Below are 20111 nucleotides of genomic sequence, written 5' to 3' on the forward strand. Positions count from 1 at the left end.
CGTAAAGATCAAAATTGTACCAAAGCTACGAACACTTGGTTGTATGACTCCCAAATCATTGCCGATAAGCTATGTCCCATCAGAACAAAAAAAATTAATCCTATTAGCTCGCGAAACCCATGGTTTTCTAATAAATTAAAGTTGGAATAAAAAGCACTTAAAAAGCTGGAATTAACATGGAGACGTAATAGACTCATCATCATTAGGTAAATTTAGAGCAGCTCTAAGTCATTATAAAAAAAAAAGTATAGACAAAGCAAAAAAAGAATATTTTAAAAGTAAGAGATTTTATCACAACCCTAAGATACTTTTTTCAGTAGTTAAAAATGTAACTAAAGATAATACTCAAACCAATGAAGTTCTATTAGAGGATAGAATGAACGAGTTAGCTCAGTTTTTTAAAAACAAAATTTATTTATTTATTTATTTATTTAACATTTTTCTATACCGACCTTCATGGTTAAAAACCATATCAGGACGGTTTACATCGAACAGGGGTAAAATAACTAGATAAAGGAAAAAACAGTTACATTAAAACAAGGACTGTGAACTTGGAAGCTTAGGAAGCTATAAGAAAAATATAAAGTTAAGTTGAAGGGAGAGAAACAAATTCCGGACTAGAGGTAGTCCAGACTAAAGATAGTCCATATGTTAGAGACGGTATCCATGCTATCCAGGTATTCAGAGGAGGGGAGGATCCATTAATCATGAGTAGATCACGCCTAATGTGTATCCCAGGGTTCTGGGAAGGCTTGGCGGAACAGCCACGTTTTGAGTTTTTTCTTAAAAGTTAGCAGGCAAGGTTCCAGCCTAAGTTCTGCAGGGAGGTTGTTCCAGATGGCTGGGCCTGCTGTCGAAAATGCTCGGTCCCTAGATGTGATGAGTCGCGTGGCTTTGTTTGGAGGGGCTTGTAGCGTTCCTTTGGATATTTCTCTCATTGGTCTGTTAGAAGTATGGAGTTTTAATGGAATTTCAAGGTCGAGATAAAGGAGATTATAGATGAATTTGTGTATTAATGTTAAAGATTTATGAAGGACTCTATAGTTGACTGGTAACCAGTGTAGATTACGGAGGATGGGTGTAATATGATCACTCCGGTTGGTGCTTGTCAGGATTCTAGCTGCAGCATTCTGTATCATCTGGAGTGGCCTGATGGATGAGCTGGGTAATCCTGTGAAGAGCGCGCTGCAGTAGTCTATTTTGGCAAAAATTAATGATTGAAGTACTGTCCTAAAGTCGTGGAAATATAAAAGAGGTTTGAGTCTTTTTAATACCTGTAGTCTGAAGAAGCAGTCTTTGGTTAGTTATAGTGTTAATCATACTCTTTAGGTTAAGACGGTTATCAAGTATAACCCCAAGGTCTCTAACTTGAGTATGAGAGAGGGCGTGGTTATGTTGGGCCTGTGACTGGTAGTTGTCTTGGGTGGCGGAAATGAGGAGAAGTTCGGTCTTTTTAGCATTGAGGACCAAATTTAAACTGTTGAGGAGATTAGTGATAGAATGTAGGCAGTTGTTCCAGATCGAGAGTGATTTGGCAATGGATTCCGTTATGGGGATCAAGATCTGCACATCATCTGCGTAAATGTAGTGAATAAGGTTGAGACTTGTTAACAGTTGGCACAGGGGGAGGAGGTAGATATTAAAAAGGGTGGGGGACAGGGAGGATCCTTGAGGGACTCCTAGTGATGAATTTGTTGGTGGTGATTCTTTATTATTTATTCTGACCTTGAAGCTTCTATCGCTAAGGAAAGACTTGAACCAGTTGTAGACTTGTCCTGAGATCCCTATGTCTAATAATAGATAGATAATAATAATAATAGATTCATTAGTTGCCACCTTTCCCTCTAACTATTAATGATTGAAGTACTGTCCTAAAGTCGTGGAAATATAAAAGAGGTTTGAGTCTTTTTAATACCTGTAGTTACTATGTAATTTACTATGAAGGTCGGTATAAAAAACTGTTAAATAATAAATAATAAATAACTCTAGTCAGGAAGTTAAGATGATTCCAAAGAAGAGTATGAACTGGAATACTTTTGAGACCACGTCAATCTTGGAGATTGAGACAATAATGCAAAACACCCTCTTGATCCTATCCCAATTTCCACCCTTAAAATAATAGCCAGCACTATTGCTACACCAATTACTACAATCATCAACCTCTCATTAACTGAAGGTACTTGTCCCGACATTTTAAAAAATGCCATTAAACCCATTCTTAAAAAAACAAAATTAGATGTTTCACAACCAATCAACTACAGGCCTATATCAAACCTTTCATTTATAGCTAAATTAATAGAAAAGGCCGTACAAAGACAATTAGACTTTTACTTAGAATCCAACAATATTTTATTCCTGAATCAATTCGGTTTTAGAAAAAATGTTAACACTGAATCTCTACAAATTTCTTTATCTGATATGATCCTTAGAGGTTTTGATTATGGCCAGAGCTATTTTAGTCCTAATAGACCTATCGGCGGCTTTTGACACTGTCGACCATGCCATTTTACTTTCTCGCCTTAAAGAAATTGGAATACAAGACACTGTTTTAAATTGGTTCACGTCGTTCTTGAATAATCAGTTTTTTTCACGTAAAGATGATACTCATATTCTAGTAATCTGCCTCTTGAAACTGGAGTACCACAAGGCTCCACTCTTTCCGCTACACTTTTTAATATCTATCTTTTACCGGTCTGCCATTTTCTCTCAGGGCTTGGTCTTAAGTTTTATATTTACGTGGACGATATACAGTTTCTTGTTCCCATAGATGTGTCCATAGAGCAGTCTTTTAAAACCATAGTGATTTATTTAAATGCGATTAACCAATTACTCAAACACTTGAAGCTTGTCCTCAATACAAACAAAACCGAGATATTACTGTTAGAAAGCAAATGTATGAGAAGTGAAATCCCCCCAATATGTTTGGGCAATAACTCAAAGATAAAGCCATCTTTATTTGTAAGGGACTTAGGTATTACCCTCGACACTGAATTAGGATTAAAAAAACATATAGCATTAAAAATAAGAGATGGCTATTTTAAACGCCTCACTCTCAGAAGACTGAAACCTCTTCTTGACCCCCAAAGATTTTAGAACTGTTTAACAATTACTGATTTTATCGAAAAATGATTATTGTAATGCTCTATAGCTTGGTCTCCCTCATAGGACAAGACCGCTCCAAGTGTTGAAAACGTTGCTGCAAGGGTTCTATCTGGGGTGAAAAAATGTGATCACATCACCCCCATTTTGATTTCTTTACATTGGCTTCCCATAACATCACGAGTACAATATAAAACGGCTTGTATTATCCATAACATAATCTATGGAAATAAAACAGAATGGCTAAATTCAACAATCTGGCTACATATGCCACAAAAAAATCTTAGATCTAGATATACTAGATAGCGAACTTCATCTAAAGACATTTGTAAAAACTATAATAAAAGATGTTTTTTACAAACTTCGAATTTTAAGGAAATTAAAGCCTTTGTTGCATTACAATGATTTTCGAACTGAGCTTCAGGCATTATTACTGACAAAATTGGATTATTGTAACGCTCTCTTCTTGGGCCTTCCATTGGTTAACTATTCGTCCTCTACATCTTTTGCAAAATGCGGCGGCGCGAATATTAACTAACTCCAACAAATTTGACCACATTACTCCAGTTTTGATGAACCTTCATTGGCTTCCTATCAGCTACCGAATTAAATACAAATGTTTAACGCTTATCCATAAAGCTATCTATGGCATTAACAACGAATGGTTGAATGCACTTTGCATATTCACACACCCTCTCGTAATTTACGGTCCTTAGGCAAGGCACTTCTTTCAGTTCCTTCAATAAAATCAGCACATCTTAATGCAGTTAGAGAGAGAGCCCTCTCTGTACCTGGCCCAAAATTGTGGAATTCTCTCCCACTTGAGCTACGTTTAGAGGAGAGTATTCAGCCTTTTAAGAAGCAACTAAAAACATGGTTGTGCACACAAGCTTTCAACACTACAGTATGATTCCAAATGACTCCCCCTGTGAACTTGAACATATTTAGTAGATTTTTATTTTATTAACCCTATTTTGTTAGTTTGATATTGAAAGAATTGTATGTATTTTATTATTTTTAACTGATTATTGTATAATTATGTTACATTATTCATAGGGTTCTATTTTATTTTAGTTTATTTTATATTTTATTCGATTTTAGGACATGTTGTTAAAGACAGTCCATTGTTTTATTGTAAACCGACTTGAAGTGTACACAATATGTTCGGTATATAAAAATGCTTAAATAAATAAATAAGTATGAGAAAGGGCAATCTCCATTGCAGGCCCCAAGCTTTGGAATATCTTGCCAACTCATTTACGGCTGCAAACAGACTAAATTCAAATCCGATTTAAAAACATGGCTCTTTACTTGTGCTTATGCAGAGTCAGGTTAAACTAACAGCAAGCGTTGTATTTTGCATTTACTTTTCACTGTTTAATCTCTGCTTTCGTAACTGTTTTTAGACTTAATTATATTCTAGTTAAATTTTAAAGCTACATTTATTTTTAATTGATATTATCTTATATTATTGCTATTTATATTGTATTTTCTTGCTTTTATTGAATGTACACTGTTGTGATGGTTTTATTACTGATGTGATGGTATAAAAAAACAAATAAACCATAAACCAGTCTTCCTTTTTTACCTCTTTTTCTTCCCTCCCCTAGCCTTTCTACTTTTAGATGACAAGGTAATCTTGGGCTGATTGTAATATAGGTGTCTCCTGGGTTGGTGCTGAATTTTAGGTGCCTTGGATTCCACTACTGGTGATTGGCATATGTGGTGGGGGAGAACAGATATCTGGTGTCCCTGGCATAGGGTAGTAGGGCTTACTATTGTGACTTGAACACAGTTTACAGTTCTACAGATGTTTAGAAGGGATTGTGGAAGGAACTGTCCTGATCTCCATGAAATATATTAAGCAATACTCAGTAACATAGGATTTTTTCCACTCTTTGCATATGGAAAAAACATTTTGAATAATGCCCGTTGTGGTGATTTTGTTTTTTGTAGTTCTCTGTTCTTTGTCCACCCTTGTCATATATTGCCTTAATCATTCCCATTCAGATCTCATCAGGGGGTCTTGCCACAACTTTGATATTAATCCTTTTGTGTATGTGTATGCACTTATTTAGCTATTCAACAGATGTCACTAACTGAACCACCTTGTTTTGTTGTGTCTTTAAGCGCATTTGGCTCAGGGAACAGGGTCTGAACCAGAAATTGGATCTAAGTTTTTCTCTGGATATTTCAGATGTAATTAATGTTGGCATTTTCTTTTTTTTTCTCTTCCTTCTTTTTGTGTGTACAGCATTGTTGGGTGGCACAGCGGTAGGCATTGGCAATACAGGCTCCGTTGGGGTTGGACAGCAGAACACCTCTAGCATAAACACTACCAGCCAAATTGACCCCAGTTCCATTGAGAGGGCATATGCGGCACTTGGACTGACCTACCAAGGGACTCAAGCTCAGGCACCAGTGAAGAATCCACCACCAGGGCAGTCTCCCCAGAGTCTGCGGTCCATAAACCCCATGGGTAAGCCAAGACTGCTTTACAAGCCTTGTCTGAAATTTATATATTAGGATGCAAATGCTGGAGAAACAGATATCTTCGTCACACTGTGTATGGTACTTTTTAAACTCCTGAAGCCTCTGAATCTTTTCAATGATGACATTAGAGATGGCCGATGATGAAATAGTTTCTTTTAGAAGTTTATCTGCACAAACCATAAGATGTTAAGAATGCTGCATGAAGTTCTGTTTCGTTTAAAAAAAAATATTACGCTGGTATGAAGCACCCTTTTTGGTATAAGAGCATTTTAGTTGCAAAACTCTGTGCTGTTGAGCAGGAAAGCCTGTGTCAGCTCCTGGTCCCAATATAAAATCCTGGTGCAAATGGAGATCATGCCTCAGGGCTTGTATCAGCTCTCCCTGATTATTGTGGTGTGAAACAGCTGCTGCTGACCCCAGGAGTTAGGTTCTCTATCTCCTTTCCTCTACCTCCCCGCCACTAGGAGAGGTGAAGAGAAGGGAAAGTGACTTGAAAAAAAACTGGAAGAATGGTTAAGAGTTTGGAAGCTGTGCTTAGATGTAAGAGAGGATAAAATGACAGGGATGCAAAAATTCATTTGGAAGGGCGAGACGTGGAAACTGTTCAGCTGGTCTAGGAATAATCCCTGATGACCTGGAGATTGCCAGTCCGTGTAATAAAGCAACAGGGAATGTAAACTTTATGTTCAGTTGTATAACCAAAGGTAGCAATAGGAAGAAAGAGGCAATATTGCCCTTGTATAGTTCACCAGTAAGGCTCCACCTTGAATACTTTAAGTTGTGGAGACTATACCTTCATAATGACATAGAGAATGATGGAAGCAGTTCAGAAAAGGCCTAATGTGGTACAGAGCCTTCACCACAAACCCTGCAGAGAAACTTAACACTTTCCTAGCGTGTAGCCAGATGGATTTAGGACCAATGGGTTACGTGCTCCTCTGCTAGCAGATGGAGATAAGGTTTCAAAGCTGACATCACCTTAGACATACTCCTGCAGTGACCTCAGCCATTCAGTATCTCTCATTCCCTATACGTACTAGGATCAGTCCAGACAGTGGGTAATGTCCCCCGTCCAGCAGATGGAGTCAGAGCAAACTTCGGAGGGTGCTGACATATAAGCAGGTGCACCCTCCAGGGATCCTTAGTATCTCTCTGACTCCAGCAGATGTGAGTGGGGGAACCTCTGCTTCCCCAGCTTGTGGCTTCTGTTCCACACTTTGTTATTTCTTCTCTACCTCAGGATAGGATCAAGCAGGCCTGGGATTTCAAACACATAAAAAAAAAAAAAAAAAAAAAAGTTTCTCAATTTCTGGGGAGTCTCTTTGAGCCCCTGCCTGGGCCTCACAGCCCTGGTTAGCTTGCCAGCGGGACTGTGTTTCTTTTTCCTGTGCTTTCCTCTCTCTCTTCTCTCCGGCGGTAAGGTATTGCAGTTGGGCTGTTTTGGTTTTATTTGCAGCTTATTCGTCGGACGGCACAGGTGGATGCTGGTGGGGCCAGCCTCTCCCCTTCGGCGCGCCGCGATTCGGATCCCTCCTCCTCGGCCCTGCGACGTTCAAATTCCCCGGGGCCGCTGCAGCAGGGAGGTCCCATTCCCCTACTGCCCCTGAGGGGAGGGTCGGTGAGTCGAGCTAGGGCGGACGGGCCCGCTCCTCCCACGGCGAGTGTTCCCCGGATTCGAGCCCCTGTGCAGACGTTCTCCTTCCCGGGCTCGCGCCATGCAGCGCATTAAGGGGTCTCCCGGCGGCGACCTGGGGCAGGGCGGATCGCGGGAGGGCACCTCTGGTGTTTGTCTACCCGGGGGGGAGACCGGCCTCGCTCCCCCGACTTTTTCGCCGCCAGGCTCGGAGCGCCGCGACACCAGGGGGAGGGCCCCCTTCTTTGGCGGGAGCGGCGGCCATTTTGGAGCTGGAGAGCGCCATTGATTCGGATGCTGAGGAGTCTCAGCATGGGTTTTCTCCGCGGTTACTGCCGATTCGAGCACCGGCCTCCCCCCCATCAATCCGGCCCCCCCCAAGGACCTTTCTCTCACCACTCCTCCGCCGGCAGGGGGGTTTTCGGCTGAGTTTGTCATCTTGATGCATCAGGCGTACCTTCAGAGCCTGCAGCCGGCTGGGGGATCACCGGGCGGTGGACAAGTGAACCCCACGCCCGCGAAGGTACCCCGGCTGGGGGGGGGGGGCCAATCCAGCTCCCGCGGGGGGGGGGGCAGCCCTAGGGCACTCCTTGCCCTTCCGCCCAGCGGAGCGGCTCCAACACAGGACCCCGGGAGTGACCCGGCTTCGGCAGACGATAACTCGCTACTGGCAGCGCACCTGGAGTGTGACGATCCGAGGGTGCTCCGGATTTTCCGTAAAGAGGAGCTGTCTGACCTCATCCCACACGTTCTCCAGGAATTGGACCTCGACCCACCCGTCGAGCCGCCGGGGCCCCCGACCCCCTCCGTAGCCTCAGCGAGCTCAAAAGGGGACCCTGTCCTGGCGGGCTTGCGTCCCCTGGCACGAACTTTCCCAATCCATGAGTCTTTCCTCCACCTTCTGGTGCGGGAGTGGGACACGCCGGAGGCATCTCTCAGGGTTGGCAGAGCGATGGACAAGCTCTACCCTCTCCCCGGCGATTTCCTGGACCTGCTTAAAGTACCCAAGGTTGATTCGGCAGTCTCTGCCATCACAAAGAGGACCACGATTCCTGTCACAGGGGGAACGGCTCTTCGGGATATCCAGGACAGAAAACTAGAAGTCTTCCTTAAGAAGATCTTCGAGGTCTCGGCGCTGGGGGTCCACACAGCTATTTGTGGCTCTCTTACCCAGAGAGCCGGTCTTCGGTGGGTGCAGCAGCTCCTTACTTCACAGCAACTGCCGCCAGAGGAGGCGGCGCAAGCGGACCGCCTGGAGGCCGTCATTGCCTACGGGGCCGATGCCCTTCACGACTTACTGCGGGTCCTGGCAAGGACCATGGTCTCTGCTGTTTCCGCCAGGCGCCTATTGTGGCTGCGGAATTGGGCTGCAGACGCATCGTCCAAATCCAGCCTGGGGGCTCTACCTTTCAAGGGTAGGTTCCTTTTCGGCGAGGATCTTGATCAGATCATCAAATCCCTGGGGGAAAACTCGGTACATAGGCTGCCCGAGGACCGCCAGCGGTCATATCGTCCGTCTACTTCCTTCTCCAGGAATCGGTCTCGCTTGCAATGGCGATTTCGGGGCTCCAGGCCTCAGGGCCCTAGAAACCCCTCAGCCAGGTCTCAATCATGGACCCGGTCCTTTCGTGGCCGCAGACCACCCAGGGACTCATCGGCGCAGGGCGCCTCCGGCAAGCCCACCCAATGATGTCAGGCCGGCCCACTCCCCTCTCCCGATAATCGGAGGACGACTAGCCTGGTTTTACGGGGAGTGGGCCAACATCACCACGGACCAATGGGTTCTGGATATTCTAAGGCACGGTTACGCTTTGGATTTGCTGCGTCTCCCCAAAGAAAGATTCATCTTCTCACCCTGCGGGTCCAGTCACAAGCGCCTGGGAGTACAAAGCACGCTGGACCGGCTCCTAACCCTGGGGGCCATCTCACCCGTCCCCGTCAGAGAGGTGGGCTCGGGACATTATTCCATTTATTTCGTGGTGCCCAAGAAGGATGGCTCCTTTCGTCCCATTTTAGATCTCAAGGAAGTCAACAAGGTTCTCCGGATACCCCGGTTCCGCATGGAAACCCTCCGCTCAGTCATCGCGGCGGTTCATCAGGGGGAGTTCCTGGCCTCCCTGGACCTGACGGAGGCCTACTTACACATTCCGATACGTCCGGCTCATCACAGGCTCCTATGCTTCAAGATACTGGGGCAACACTTTCAGTTCCAGGCCCTCCCTTTTGGATTGGCGACTGCACCCAGGACTTTCACCAAGATAATGGTGGTAGTGGCGGCTGCGCTCCGGCGAGAGGGGATTCTAGTACACCCTTACCTGGACGATTGGCTCATCCAAGCAAAGACCTTCTCGCAGGGACAGCAGGCGGTCGACAGGGTGGTCGATTTCCTACAGTCCCTCGGCTGGGTAGTCAACTTCGGCAAGAGCAGTCTCCTTCCGTCTCGACAGCTGGACTTCCTCGGAGCACGCTTCGACACGGCTCAAGGCAAGGTCTTCTTGCGTCCGGACAAGGCCCAGTCACTGAGGGAGCAAATCCTCCACTTTGCCTCTCTCCCAGCCCCAACAGCGCGGGATTACCTGCAGATCCTGGGATCGATGGCCTTCGCAATCAACCTGGTACATTGGGCCTTTGCACACCTGAGGCCCCTACAGATGGCGCTACTCTCGCAGTGGAAACCGGTCTCGCAGGACTATCAGGCGATACTCCCTCTCCTGCCGGCCGCCAGGCTCAGCCTTCGCTGGTGGCTAGAACCCAGGAACCTGGCACAAGGCTTTCCTCTGGAGTCACCGGAATGGATTGTTGTCACTACCGATGCCAGTCTGACCGGCTGGGGGGCCGTGTGTCTCCGAAGCTCGGCCCAGGGGCAGTGGACAAAGGAACAGGCGTCCTGGCCGATCAACCACCTGGAGACCAGAGCAGTCCGTCTGGCGCTCATTCAATTCCTGCCTCTCATCCGGCAACGGGCGGTCCGAGTTCTCTCGGACAATGCGACCACGGTAGCCTACATCAACCGACAGGGAGGCACCAAGAGCCCGGGGATGGCCATCGAAGCGGCCCGGCTCATGGCCTGGACGGAACGTTTCCTCGACCGCCTGGCGGCCTCACACATCGCAGGCGTGGACAACATTCAGGCGGACTACCTGAGTCGTCAGACGTTGGACCCCGGGGAATGGGTCCTCTACGACGAGGCAATGTCGATCATCACTCGGCGCTGGGGGACACCCGCCATGGATCTCATGGCAACGTCTGCCAACGCAAAGGCCCCGCGGTTCTTCAGTCGGAGAAGAGATCACGGGGCGGAAGGGGTGGACGCTCTGGTTCTCCCCTGGCCACCTCATCTTCGGCTGTACGTCTTCCCCCCGTGGCCTCTGGTGGGCAAGGTGGTATGGAGGATAGAAGATTACCTAGGGAAGGTCATTCTGGTGGCCCCAGAATGGCCGCGGCGTCCGTGGTTTGCGGATCTTCTCAACATGGTGGTGGACGGACCCCTGCGACTATCACACCTTCCGCGGCTGCTCCATCAGGGTCCGGTATTTTCGGATCAGGCGGAACACTTTTGTCTCACGGCCTGGCTTTTGAAAGGCAGAGTCTCCTGTGCAAGGGATACGCGGTCACCGTGGTAGACACTCTCCTCAAAGCGCGTAAGACCTCCACTTCAGTCGCTTACGTACGGGTCTGGAAGGTGTTTGAGGTCTGGTGTTCTGGACAAGGGGTTTCCGCGACCACAGCTTCGCTACGTCAGGTCCTGGCCTTCCTCCAGGAGGGCTTGGAGAAGGGTCTCTCCTACAATTCTCTGCGTGTACAAGTCTCGGCTTTAGCCTCCCTGGCCCGCACCACGGGAAGACCAGATCCTTCGTCCCATCCGGACGTCTCGCGGTTCCTCAAGGGAGTCTAGCACCAGCGGCCGCCGGTGCGGCCTCCTGGAATCTCAACCTGGTTCTCCAGATCCTTGGGGGGGCTCCCTTCGAACCGCTGCGGCAGGCCTCCCTTAAGGACGTCACACTGAAAACGGTGTTTCTGGTTGCCATAGCCTCGGCGAGGCGCATCTCCGAGCTTCAGGCGCTCTTGTGCAGGGAACCTTTTCTACGCTTCACGGACTCGGGAGTCTCCATTCGAACAGTTCCTTCGTTCCTGCCTAAGATGGTGTCTTCCTTCCACTTGAACCAGTGGGTGGAGCTGCCGGCCTTCCCGTCGGATGCGCCCAAGGCTCTCCGGCGCCTTGACATGAAGCGGTCTCTCCTACACTACCTGGAAGTGACCAATGAGTTCCGGGCATCCGACCATCTCTTCGTGCTATGGTCCGGTAACAAGAAGGGACTTCAAGCGTCTAAGACAACTATAGCGAGGTGGCTCAAGGAAGCGGTAACCTCTGCCTACATTGGCGCCGGGAAGGCTCCCCCGGCGGGAATCAGGGCTCATTCGTTACGTGCCCTGGCCACGTCCCGGGCGGAGTCTCAGCATGTTCCAATTCAGGAAATCTGTCGCGCAGCGACCTGGAAGTCGCTGCACACCTTCTCGAAGCATTACCGATTGCAACTACCGGTATGTGATTCGGGTTGTTTTGGGGACAGGGTTCTCCGAGCAGGGTCTTCAGGGACCCACCCGGTTTAGGGAAGCTTTGGTACATCCCACTGTCTGGACTGATTCTAGTATGTACAGGGAAAAGAAAATTATTCCTTACCTGCTAATTTTCGTTCCTGTAGTACTTAGGATCAGTCCAGACGCCCACCCGGGTTTGCTCAGTGTTGGTCAGACACCTGCTCGTGTACGTTCTATCTACTGTCCCTCACTCTCCTACGTTCTGATTGTTCTGCTATTTCTTATTACTTCGACAGTTCTCTTTGCAAGTTGCATTGGTTATTTGTTTATATGGGTTCAATTTGAACGGTGCTTGATCCATCCTTCTCTTTCTGTCAAGTGTTCTCTCTTGGCTTTGATATTCTCGATACTGAGGATCCCTGGAGGGTGCACCTGCTTATATGTCAGCACCCTCCGAAGTTTGCTCTGACTCCATCTGCTGGACGGGGGACATAACCCACTGTCTGGACTGATCCTAAGTACTACAGGAACGAAAATTAGCAGGTAAGGAATAATTTTCTTGTCTCCTAGCAGATGTGGATGTGCTATCCCTACACCAGCATTGGTATTTAGCGGGATTTGCAGTACTTGTTAGAAGGAAAATTTACCTTTAAATTGGAGAAAGATTGAGTCCTGCTCTCCTGTGGTGATACCTAATGGTCCCTCCCCCAGTTGAGAATTCCTGAGGCGATTTCTGAGATCCCTCAGAGGTGTGCTTTGGTCTGGTAGCCGGTTTCCAGTGTGGACTTTGCTGCTGAAGCAGCTGAAAGGCAGCAGGTGCAGGAAGCAGAGTGCGGCGGTGATAGTGAAAACCCTCTTCCCCCGCAGCTGGAGACAGTCTCTGTACTCAGCCAGTAAGCGCTGAGCCCCCAGGTAGGTACGACTCCGATTCAGAGACTTGGAAAGGCTTCGGTAAGTTTTTTCCTCTGGTCTCTTGCTCGGCGCAGCGTACCGATGACTTTCCCAATCCTGTTGGGGCAAGGGGGTTTCTGAGCGGGTTGAGCGGCCCTCTGTTGGGCTAGGCCCTGCTTCATACATGAATACACTCGCGTACAACCGGACGCGTATACTTACGCACGTCGGGGCGGATTTGTGTGCTTGAGTCCAAGCGCTTGCCGGCTGAACGCATAAACTACAATTAATTATGGCTTTGGCAGCAAAGAAGCATAAGTGACACTTTGTGCTGCCTGCCATATTAGGGCCACACAGTCTGACCTAGAATCTTCTGTCAGCACTGTGAGGAGGCCCAGGGAGGGCTGGACTTTCAGAACGTCTCCAAGCCTGGCCTCTCCCAGACAGAGGACGGGTCAGCCAAGACCTTATCCAGTAGTGCCCCGGATTTGAGCAGTCCCGGGGCTGCGTCTTCCTCAGGAGAGGGACGTTCAGCGACGTATACCCCAGTTCCTCCTGGGCTAGGTATGGACCCAGTGGCCTTTTCTTGGGTGGAATTCTTTCAGGGCCTTCAAGCCTTTATTCAGGCATATTCAGCTCATGCCCCTGCCCGGGGTGAGCTCCAGCTGAGAAGGCCTTGTCCTCCCAGCTCTATCAGCATGCCTTGGGACATGCCTCGCCTCACCAAGGGTATCTTTGACAGGGACCCAGACACCACAGACGACAAAAGGGATGGGAAATCCCTCCAGGCTTGCAGCCATACCAGATCATGTTACGAGTTTTCCACAGAGATGAATTACCAGCCCTGGTTTCCCAGACCCTGAAAACTCTGCGAAATTGGTCAGTGGATGCCCTTTAAGGGATCCCTTTTCGGAAGTAAATTGGAAAGGCTAGCCAGTAAGTGGGGTAAATCACCAGTGCCTCGGCTACTGGAAGATAAGAAAAGGTTGCAGCGCCCCTCACCCATGAGGGGGTCGGGCCAGGGGCTCTCAGCGCTTTCGGCCCTACAGAAATTCATCATTTCAGGCATCTCGGCCCTCGGGAAAGTCTGTCCTTTCGAAATTGACAACCAAAAAGAGGAACTGGTTTGGGCTTAGGTTCAGCCCAAATTTCCCAATGAAGTTTTACTGACCCATTCACGGAACAAGGAGATAGGGGGTTGACTATCCCTTTTCTATCAGCAGTGGGTCGAGATCTCGTATGATGTCCAGTACCCATTTGTCCAACGTGAAGGATGCGCTCTGGAATTTCGCAGCATCCCTTGGGACATGTTTATGATGCCGCCTTGCCACTCCCAGCACAAGAAACTGGCAGTGGAATCTACCTTGATAAAGCTCCTCAGTTTGAGGGCTATAATTCCAGTACCTACACCCCAGGAAAATACGGGGCATTATTCCATCTATTTCAGTGTACCAAGAAGGAGGTTTCCTTTCTGCCCCATCCTGGACCTCAAGAGCATCAATCGTCTTCTGTGGATAATTCATTTCTGCATGGAAATTCTTTGCTCCCTGGACCTATCAGAGGCCTACCTTCGTATTCCAATCCGTCAAGAACACTGGTGTTTCCTACGCTTTGTGGTACTAGACTGTCATTATCCATTGTTAATGTTGCCCTTCAGCCTGGCCACTGCCCCCAGAACATTCTCCAAAATTATGGTGGTCGTGGTGGCGGCACTGAGGAAAGAAGGGATGCTGGTGCACTCTTACTTGGACGACTGGCTGATCCGGACGAAGTCGTTGGAAGAGAGCCTCCAGGTGACCAGCAGAGTCACGTCCCTGCTGCAGGAACTTGGTTGGGTTGTGAACATATACAAAAGCAGCCTTAAGCCCTCCCAGTTCCCAGTCCTTAGAGTACCTGGGAGTCCAGTTCGACACCAAGCAGTACAAAATCTTTCTCCCACCGTCTAGGATAAGGAAGCTGATGTGTCAAGTGTGTCGGTTAATGAACGCAATGCGTCCCAGGGTGTGGAACTATCTCCAGGTCCTCAGCCTGATGCTGTCAACCCTGGAGGTAGTGCCATGAGTTAGGGCACACATGCGGCCACTGACATGTTGGAATCCACTGTCTCAAGACTACTCTAGTTGCCTCTACCGATTGAAATATGTTCTCGGCTCCAGTGATGGCTTCAGGAAGTTCACCTAAGCAAGGGTGTAAGGCTGTCCCCACCGAACTGGCTAGCCCTCACGATGGATGCGAGCCTCCGAGGGTGGGGAGCTCACTGTCAGGAATTGACAACCCAGGGGTGATTGTCCAAGGAAGAGGCATACTGGAACATAAACCACCTGGAAGCCTGAGTGGTCAGATTAGCATGTCTGCAATTCAGCTACAGACTCCAGGGCCAGGCAGTCTGCATGATATTGGACAACGCAACAACGGTAGCCTACATCAACCGCCAGGGAGGAACCAAAAGCCACCAAGCGTATTATGGAATGGGCGGTGTTAAATCTACAGGGGATCTCTGCCTTCCACATCGTGGGAAAAGACAAACTCAGAGCAGACTTTCTCAGGGAGAGTCTGGATCCATGAGAATGGGCATTGTTGATCAGAGCCTTCCAGATTGCTGGGGCCTCCCGTTTATCGACCTGCTTGGCTGCATCTCACAGTGCGAAGCTCCCCCGATTCTTCAGTCGCAGAAGAAATCAGCTCTCCCAAGGGATCAACGCCCTTGTCCAGGGATCAACGCCCTTGTCCAGACCTGCACTGACAAGCAGTCTCTCCAGATCATTGATGATCAGCTATAATATCCAGAGAATTGTCTGTTGGTTAACTCTAGAATCAGTGTACCTGCATATGTCATCTCCATTTTACTTGGAGAATGTCTCTGAACATTAATGGATATCCCCATATGAATCTGAAGGGAGATGTTCCAAAGACCATTTCTCACCTGAACTCTCCTCAAAACTCTCTCCACAGGCAAGGAGTATCCCTCTACCTGAGAATTTCTCTCTTTTTAGACTATAGCCAAATCTGTTTTCATTCAGTTGAAGGTTGAGGAAGAGTTCAGGGCACCTTTATTGGGCCTCAAATGCTAAAGAAGTTGTTAGCAGTGCTTGTTCATTTATAAATTCATAAGTGAATTTGGGAAAGCCACACTCTATCCTCCCAGTTGATAAGACTGGTGCATAGTACCATAAGTAGGTAGCTAAGGGACTGGACTAGGCCCAACTGCCACTCCAATCTGTGGTTGTCAAATCTATTGTAAAACATGCCAAAAATTCTAAATAATGCATCTTACCCTTTGTATCACTTTGAAAGAAGGCATTATCAAAATCTTATACTTCAGACCTGCCTCATATCCTATCATGCTTACACAATATAACAGTTATATACCATTCTGGAAAGGACTCAAGAATTCACTGGACATCTCCCTCATGAGCATTGTGCTGAGTTCCATTTGCTGCTGTTTCAAGACAAGGCGCGTGAGAACAGACTATTATGCTGGGAATCTGCTTCTAAACAATGATAAGATGTAAAATGTAATTGGAAGTCGTCACTAGAAGTTAATCTCAGATGGGTCGCCAACAAAAGCCATGGAGGTTTCCTCTGGTATAGGATACATCCACAAGCTTCCCTTGTACTTCATACAGACTAGATGCCTGCAGCCATGAGAGTCTGCATTAGTCTATAGCCATTACAGAGGCTCTTGATGCCATTGGTATAAGATGATTCTCCATGGTCTCTTTGAAGGTTAGAGTCTAACTCTAGCACCCTGGCAACTTTTAGTGTTTTCTCTAGGTTTGGTGAAATGACAGGTCTGTTTTTTACCCATTTTGTTGAAGATAGTTGCTAGCTAAGGGTTCCCATCTGTGTGACTAAGCGGTTCAGAGAAAATAAAGTTGCTGTAATGTGTTCTCTGAATACAGGGGAATAGTAGTCATGTAAATCTTCCTTTCTCCTTTTCTGGGATCAGGCTTGTTAGTTTAATAATGGAATTGATGCACACCTTATGGCTTCAGAGAGACAAGAACTGGGACACATGCACATGGAAAGCTTTGAAACCCTGTTTCACATGGGGGGCATCAACTGAAGGCACCAATCATTGTAACTTGTGATTCCTCGGTCTTCAGAGAACTGTTGCAGGTAAGCAACTTCATTTGCCTGGTAGTGGATTTCAGGCATCATCTATCTAGGATTTCAGAGTGAGCTTCTGGAAGGCAAATTTAGTCTTCTAGGTAGAAGATGACTGAAATCCCAAACCCCTAAGGTAGTATTCTCAGAAATACTCCCAGTTCCACTTGCAGAATCAAGAGGAGCAGACTAAACTTGAATCTCAATATGTAGATGAGGTGATAGCACAGAACAGAGAAGGCTTTTAGATCCATTAGGCACTGGGGAAGAAGCCTATATCAATGGAATGGGCTCCACGTCAACCAGAATGGAACCTGACGCTAACATAAAAGAGAGAGCTGTTTTTAAACTAGATTGTGGGGGAAAGCTGACAGGAACATATGATTTGGAATGAGGCATCTCTAATAAATAACTGTTAAAACAGGAAAAATACAATATCCTGATAAAGGATGTGGGAAAAAAACAAAGAAGCAGACAAAATATGAATGATTCCAAATTAACTGAATCAGCTGTTAAAAGTGAGTATGTTGCAAATAGGAAAGAAAAGAATACATATAACTGTATGCTGATGCCAGAAGTCTAAAACAAAAATTGAAAAGTTATTGTATGGTACTAAATGAAGAGACAGATATAATAGGCATCTCAGAAACCTGGTAGAACGAGAATACCTAATAAGGTACTGATACCAGGATATTAAATGTATTGAAATGACAGAGCAGATGGCATAGGTAGTGCAATGGCACTATATTTATAAATGACAAAAAGTCAAGTAGGAATAAATTTCTCTGGGAAACACTGGATTGGATTCTGGATATAACATTATATATTAATTTTATACCTCTATACCCCTCTTATTCCTAATGTATTCCACCCTATATCTATATATCATGCCTTGGGCTTATCTTTAGGAAAAGGCAGAATATCAAATGTTTACAAATATAATTACTTTATTTTCCAACCTGTGCTCAAGGAGTGTTGCAATTCAAGTACAGTCAATATTTCCCTGCTCTAGATGGCTTGCAATCTTAAGTTGGTACTTGAGGCAACAGAGTGAAGTGACTTGCCTAAGGTCACAAGGAACATCAGTAGGAGAAACAGGATTTGAACCCTGGCTTCCCTGGTTCTCAGTCTGCTTATCTAACCACTAAAGCACTCCTGCATTCTAACATCCATGTAAATAGAAATTCCGTGCATAATGGGGAAGAGTGTAGCCATGAGGGTATGTTGCCCCTGGACTGGAATAATGAGACACTAAAATGATTAGATAGGCTAAAGTCATAAACACAATAGTGAAGATTTAAATTACTCTGGGTGAAAATGTTCTCAGGGCATGCTAGGGGGAGAAATTTCTAAATACCATAAATGACCGCTTGTTGGAGCAACTGGTCCTGGAGCCAGTGAAAGAAAGAGCTACCTTACATTTGGTTCTTAATAGAATAAAGGACTCAGTACAAGGGGTAACAGTGGTGGAGCCACTTGGCAATTGCGATCAAAACAAAATCAAATTGAATTTGTCATAATTATCAAAAGGAGAATGATAAATCAAATTGCAACAATATTTAATGGTAAAAAGGGATACCATGATTAGAAGGAAGGTAAAAGAAGCAGTTGCGAGGACTAAAATTCTGTATGAGGTATGGAGATTATTTAAAAACAATATTTTGGAAGCCCAGATTAAAAAAAAAAAAAATTCTACAAGTTATAAAAAAAAAAAAAAAGTTAGAAACTAGGAAAGAGCATAAGCAATGGTAAATTATGTAAGCTTAAAAAGAACTCAGGGAGAATCTTGTCAGAGAGGCAAAGCAAATACAAATTTTCAGGTTTATAAAATGCAAGAAGTATACTGGAAGGTTGGACTATTAGATAACTAGGGGGTGAAAGCACTTAGGGAGGATAAGAATATCACAGAAAAACGAGTTCTTTGCTTTGGTCTATACTGCAGAAGAACTGACACATGTAAATAAGTGCTAGAGCAAAATGACAAACTGTATAGTGGAAAATCACTGGGACAAGATGGTATTTACCCTAGCTTTCTGAAGAAATTCAAATATGACATAGGTTACAAATTACCAGTAGCAGGTTTCCAATCATTAAAATTTGCCACATTACCTGAGAACTAGAGCGTAGCCAACATAACACCAATTTTCATAAAGGGCTCGTGGGTAATTCTGGAAATTGCAGATCAGTGAGCCTGGCAATTGGTGCCAAAATGGTGCAACTAAGAATAGAATTACTTATCATACAGATAAACATGGATTAATATTGAATAGCCAGCATGTATTTAGCAAAGGGAAGCTATGTCTTTCTAATTTATTGTAATTCGTTGAAGGTATAAGTTAGCATGTTAAGGGTGAGCCAGTCAATATAGTATATTTCAGAGATAGCCAGCATCCTGTCCTCAGGAGCCACAAACAGGCCAGATTTTCAGGGTATCCACAATGTTTGCATAAGAGATTTACATGCACTCCCTCCATTGTATGCGAATCTATATCATGCATATTTATTGGGGATACCCTGAAAACGTGGCCTGTTTGCTGCTCTTGAGGAATGGAGTTGGCCACACCCAGTATATTTGGATTTTCAGAAAGCATTTGGTAAAGTCCTTTATGAAAAACTCCTGAGAAAATTAAAAAAAAATCATTGGATGAGAGGCATTGACCAATTGCTGATTGGCAGCTGGTTAAAGGGTAGGAAACAGTAGGACTTACAAGTCAATATTCTCAGTAGAGAGGGGTGAACAGTAGAATGTTTCAGGGGTCTATACTAAAACTAGTTGTGTTTAACATATTAATTAATGATCAGGAGAAGGGAAGTAAAGAGTAGGGTCATCAAATTTGCAAATGAGACAAACTATTCAAAGTAGTTAAAACACAAGCAGATTGTGAGGCATTGCAGGATGACCTAGGGAACTGGGCATCTAAATATGTACATGGCAGATGAAATTTAATGTGGACAAGTTCAAAGTGATGCACATAGGGAAAATTAATCCCAGCCAGTGCTGGAAAAATCACTTGAGCCAGTTCAGCTGCGTACCTAAAATTCAAAAAGCAAAAGAAATATTAAGCTAAACTTAAAAAAAACAAAAAAGAGAGCAAAATAAAAAATAAGCAAAATAGTAAATTGCAGAAAAAAGTAAGTATTTCTCTGGCTTATGAAAATTTTTAGACTGTTGGTTTTCTAAATACATTTCCATCCCTGATCCCAACTATGTATACAATGCTGGGTTCTATGTTAAGGTTTACCCTGCAGGATAAGAACAAATAGAGAGTAAAGCTGCATATATCATCATGCCATTGTATAGATCTATAGTGTGACTGTACCTTGTGTTGGGTGCAGTTCTGGTTGCCTC

General features: G+C 45.7%; 1 protein-coding gene across 4 annotated transcripts in view; it reads left to right on the plus strand.

The window, feature by feature from the left end:
* EP300 (E1A binding protein p300) overlaps positions 1-20111 on the plus strand; it is a 466384-nt gene that overhangs the window by 202318 nt on the left and 243955 nt on the right. For all 4 annotated transcript variants that reach the window (XM_029590455.1, XM_029590457.1, XM_029590456.1 and 1 more), the window contains exon 6: positions 5354-5578. In XM_029590455.1, the coding sequence (XP_029446315.1) occupies positions 5354-5578 (225 nt within the window). The remainder of the gene's footprint in view (positions 1-5353; positions 5579-20111) is intronic.

This window comes from Rhinatrema bivittatum, chromosome 2, assembly GCF_901001135.1.
Source record: "Rhinatrema bivittatum chromosome 2, aRhiBiv1.1, whole genome shotgun sequence".
Lineage (NCBI taxonomy): Eukaryota > Metazoa > Chordata > Amphibia > Gymnophiona > Rhinatrematidae > Rhinatrema > Rhinatrema bivittatum.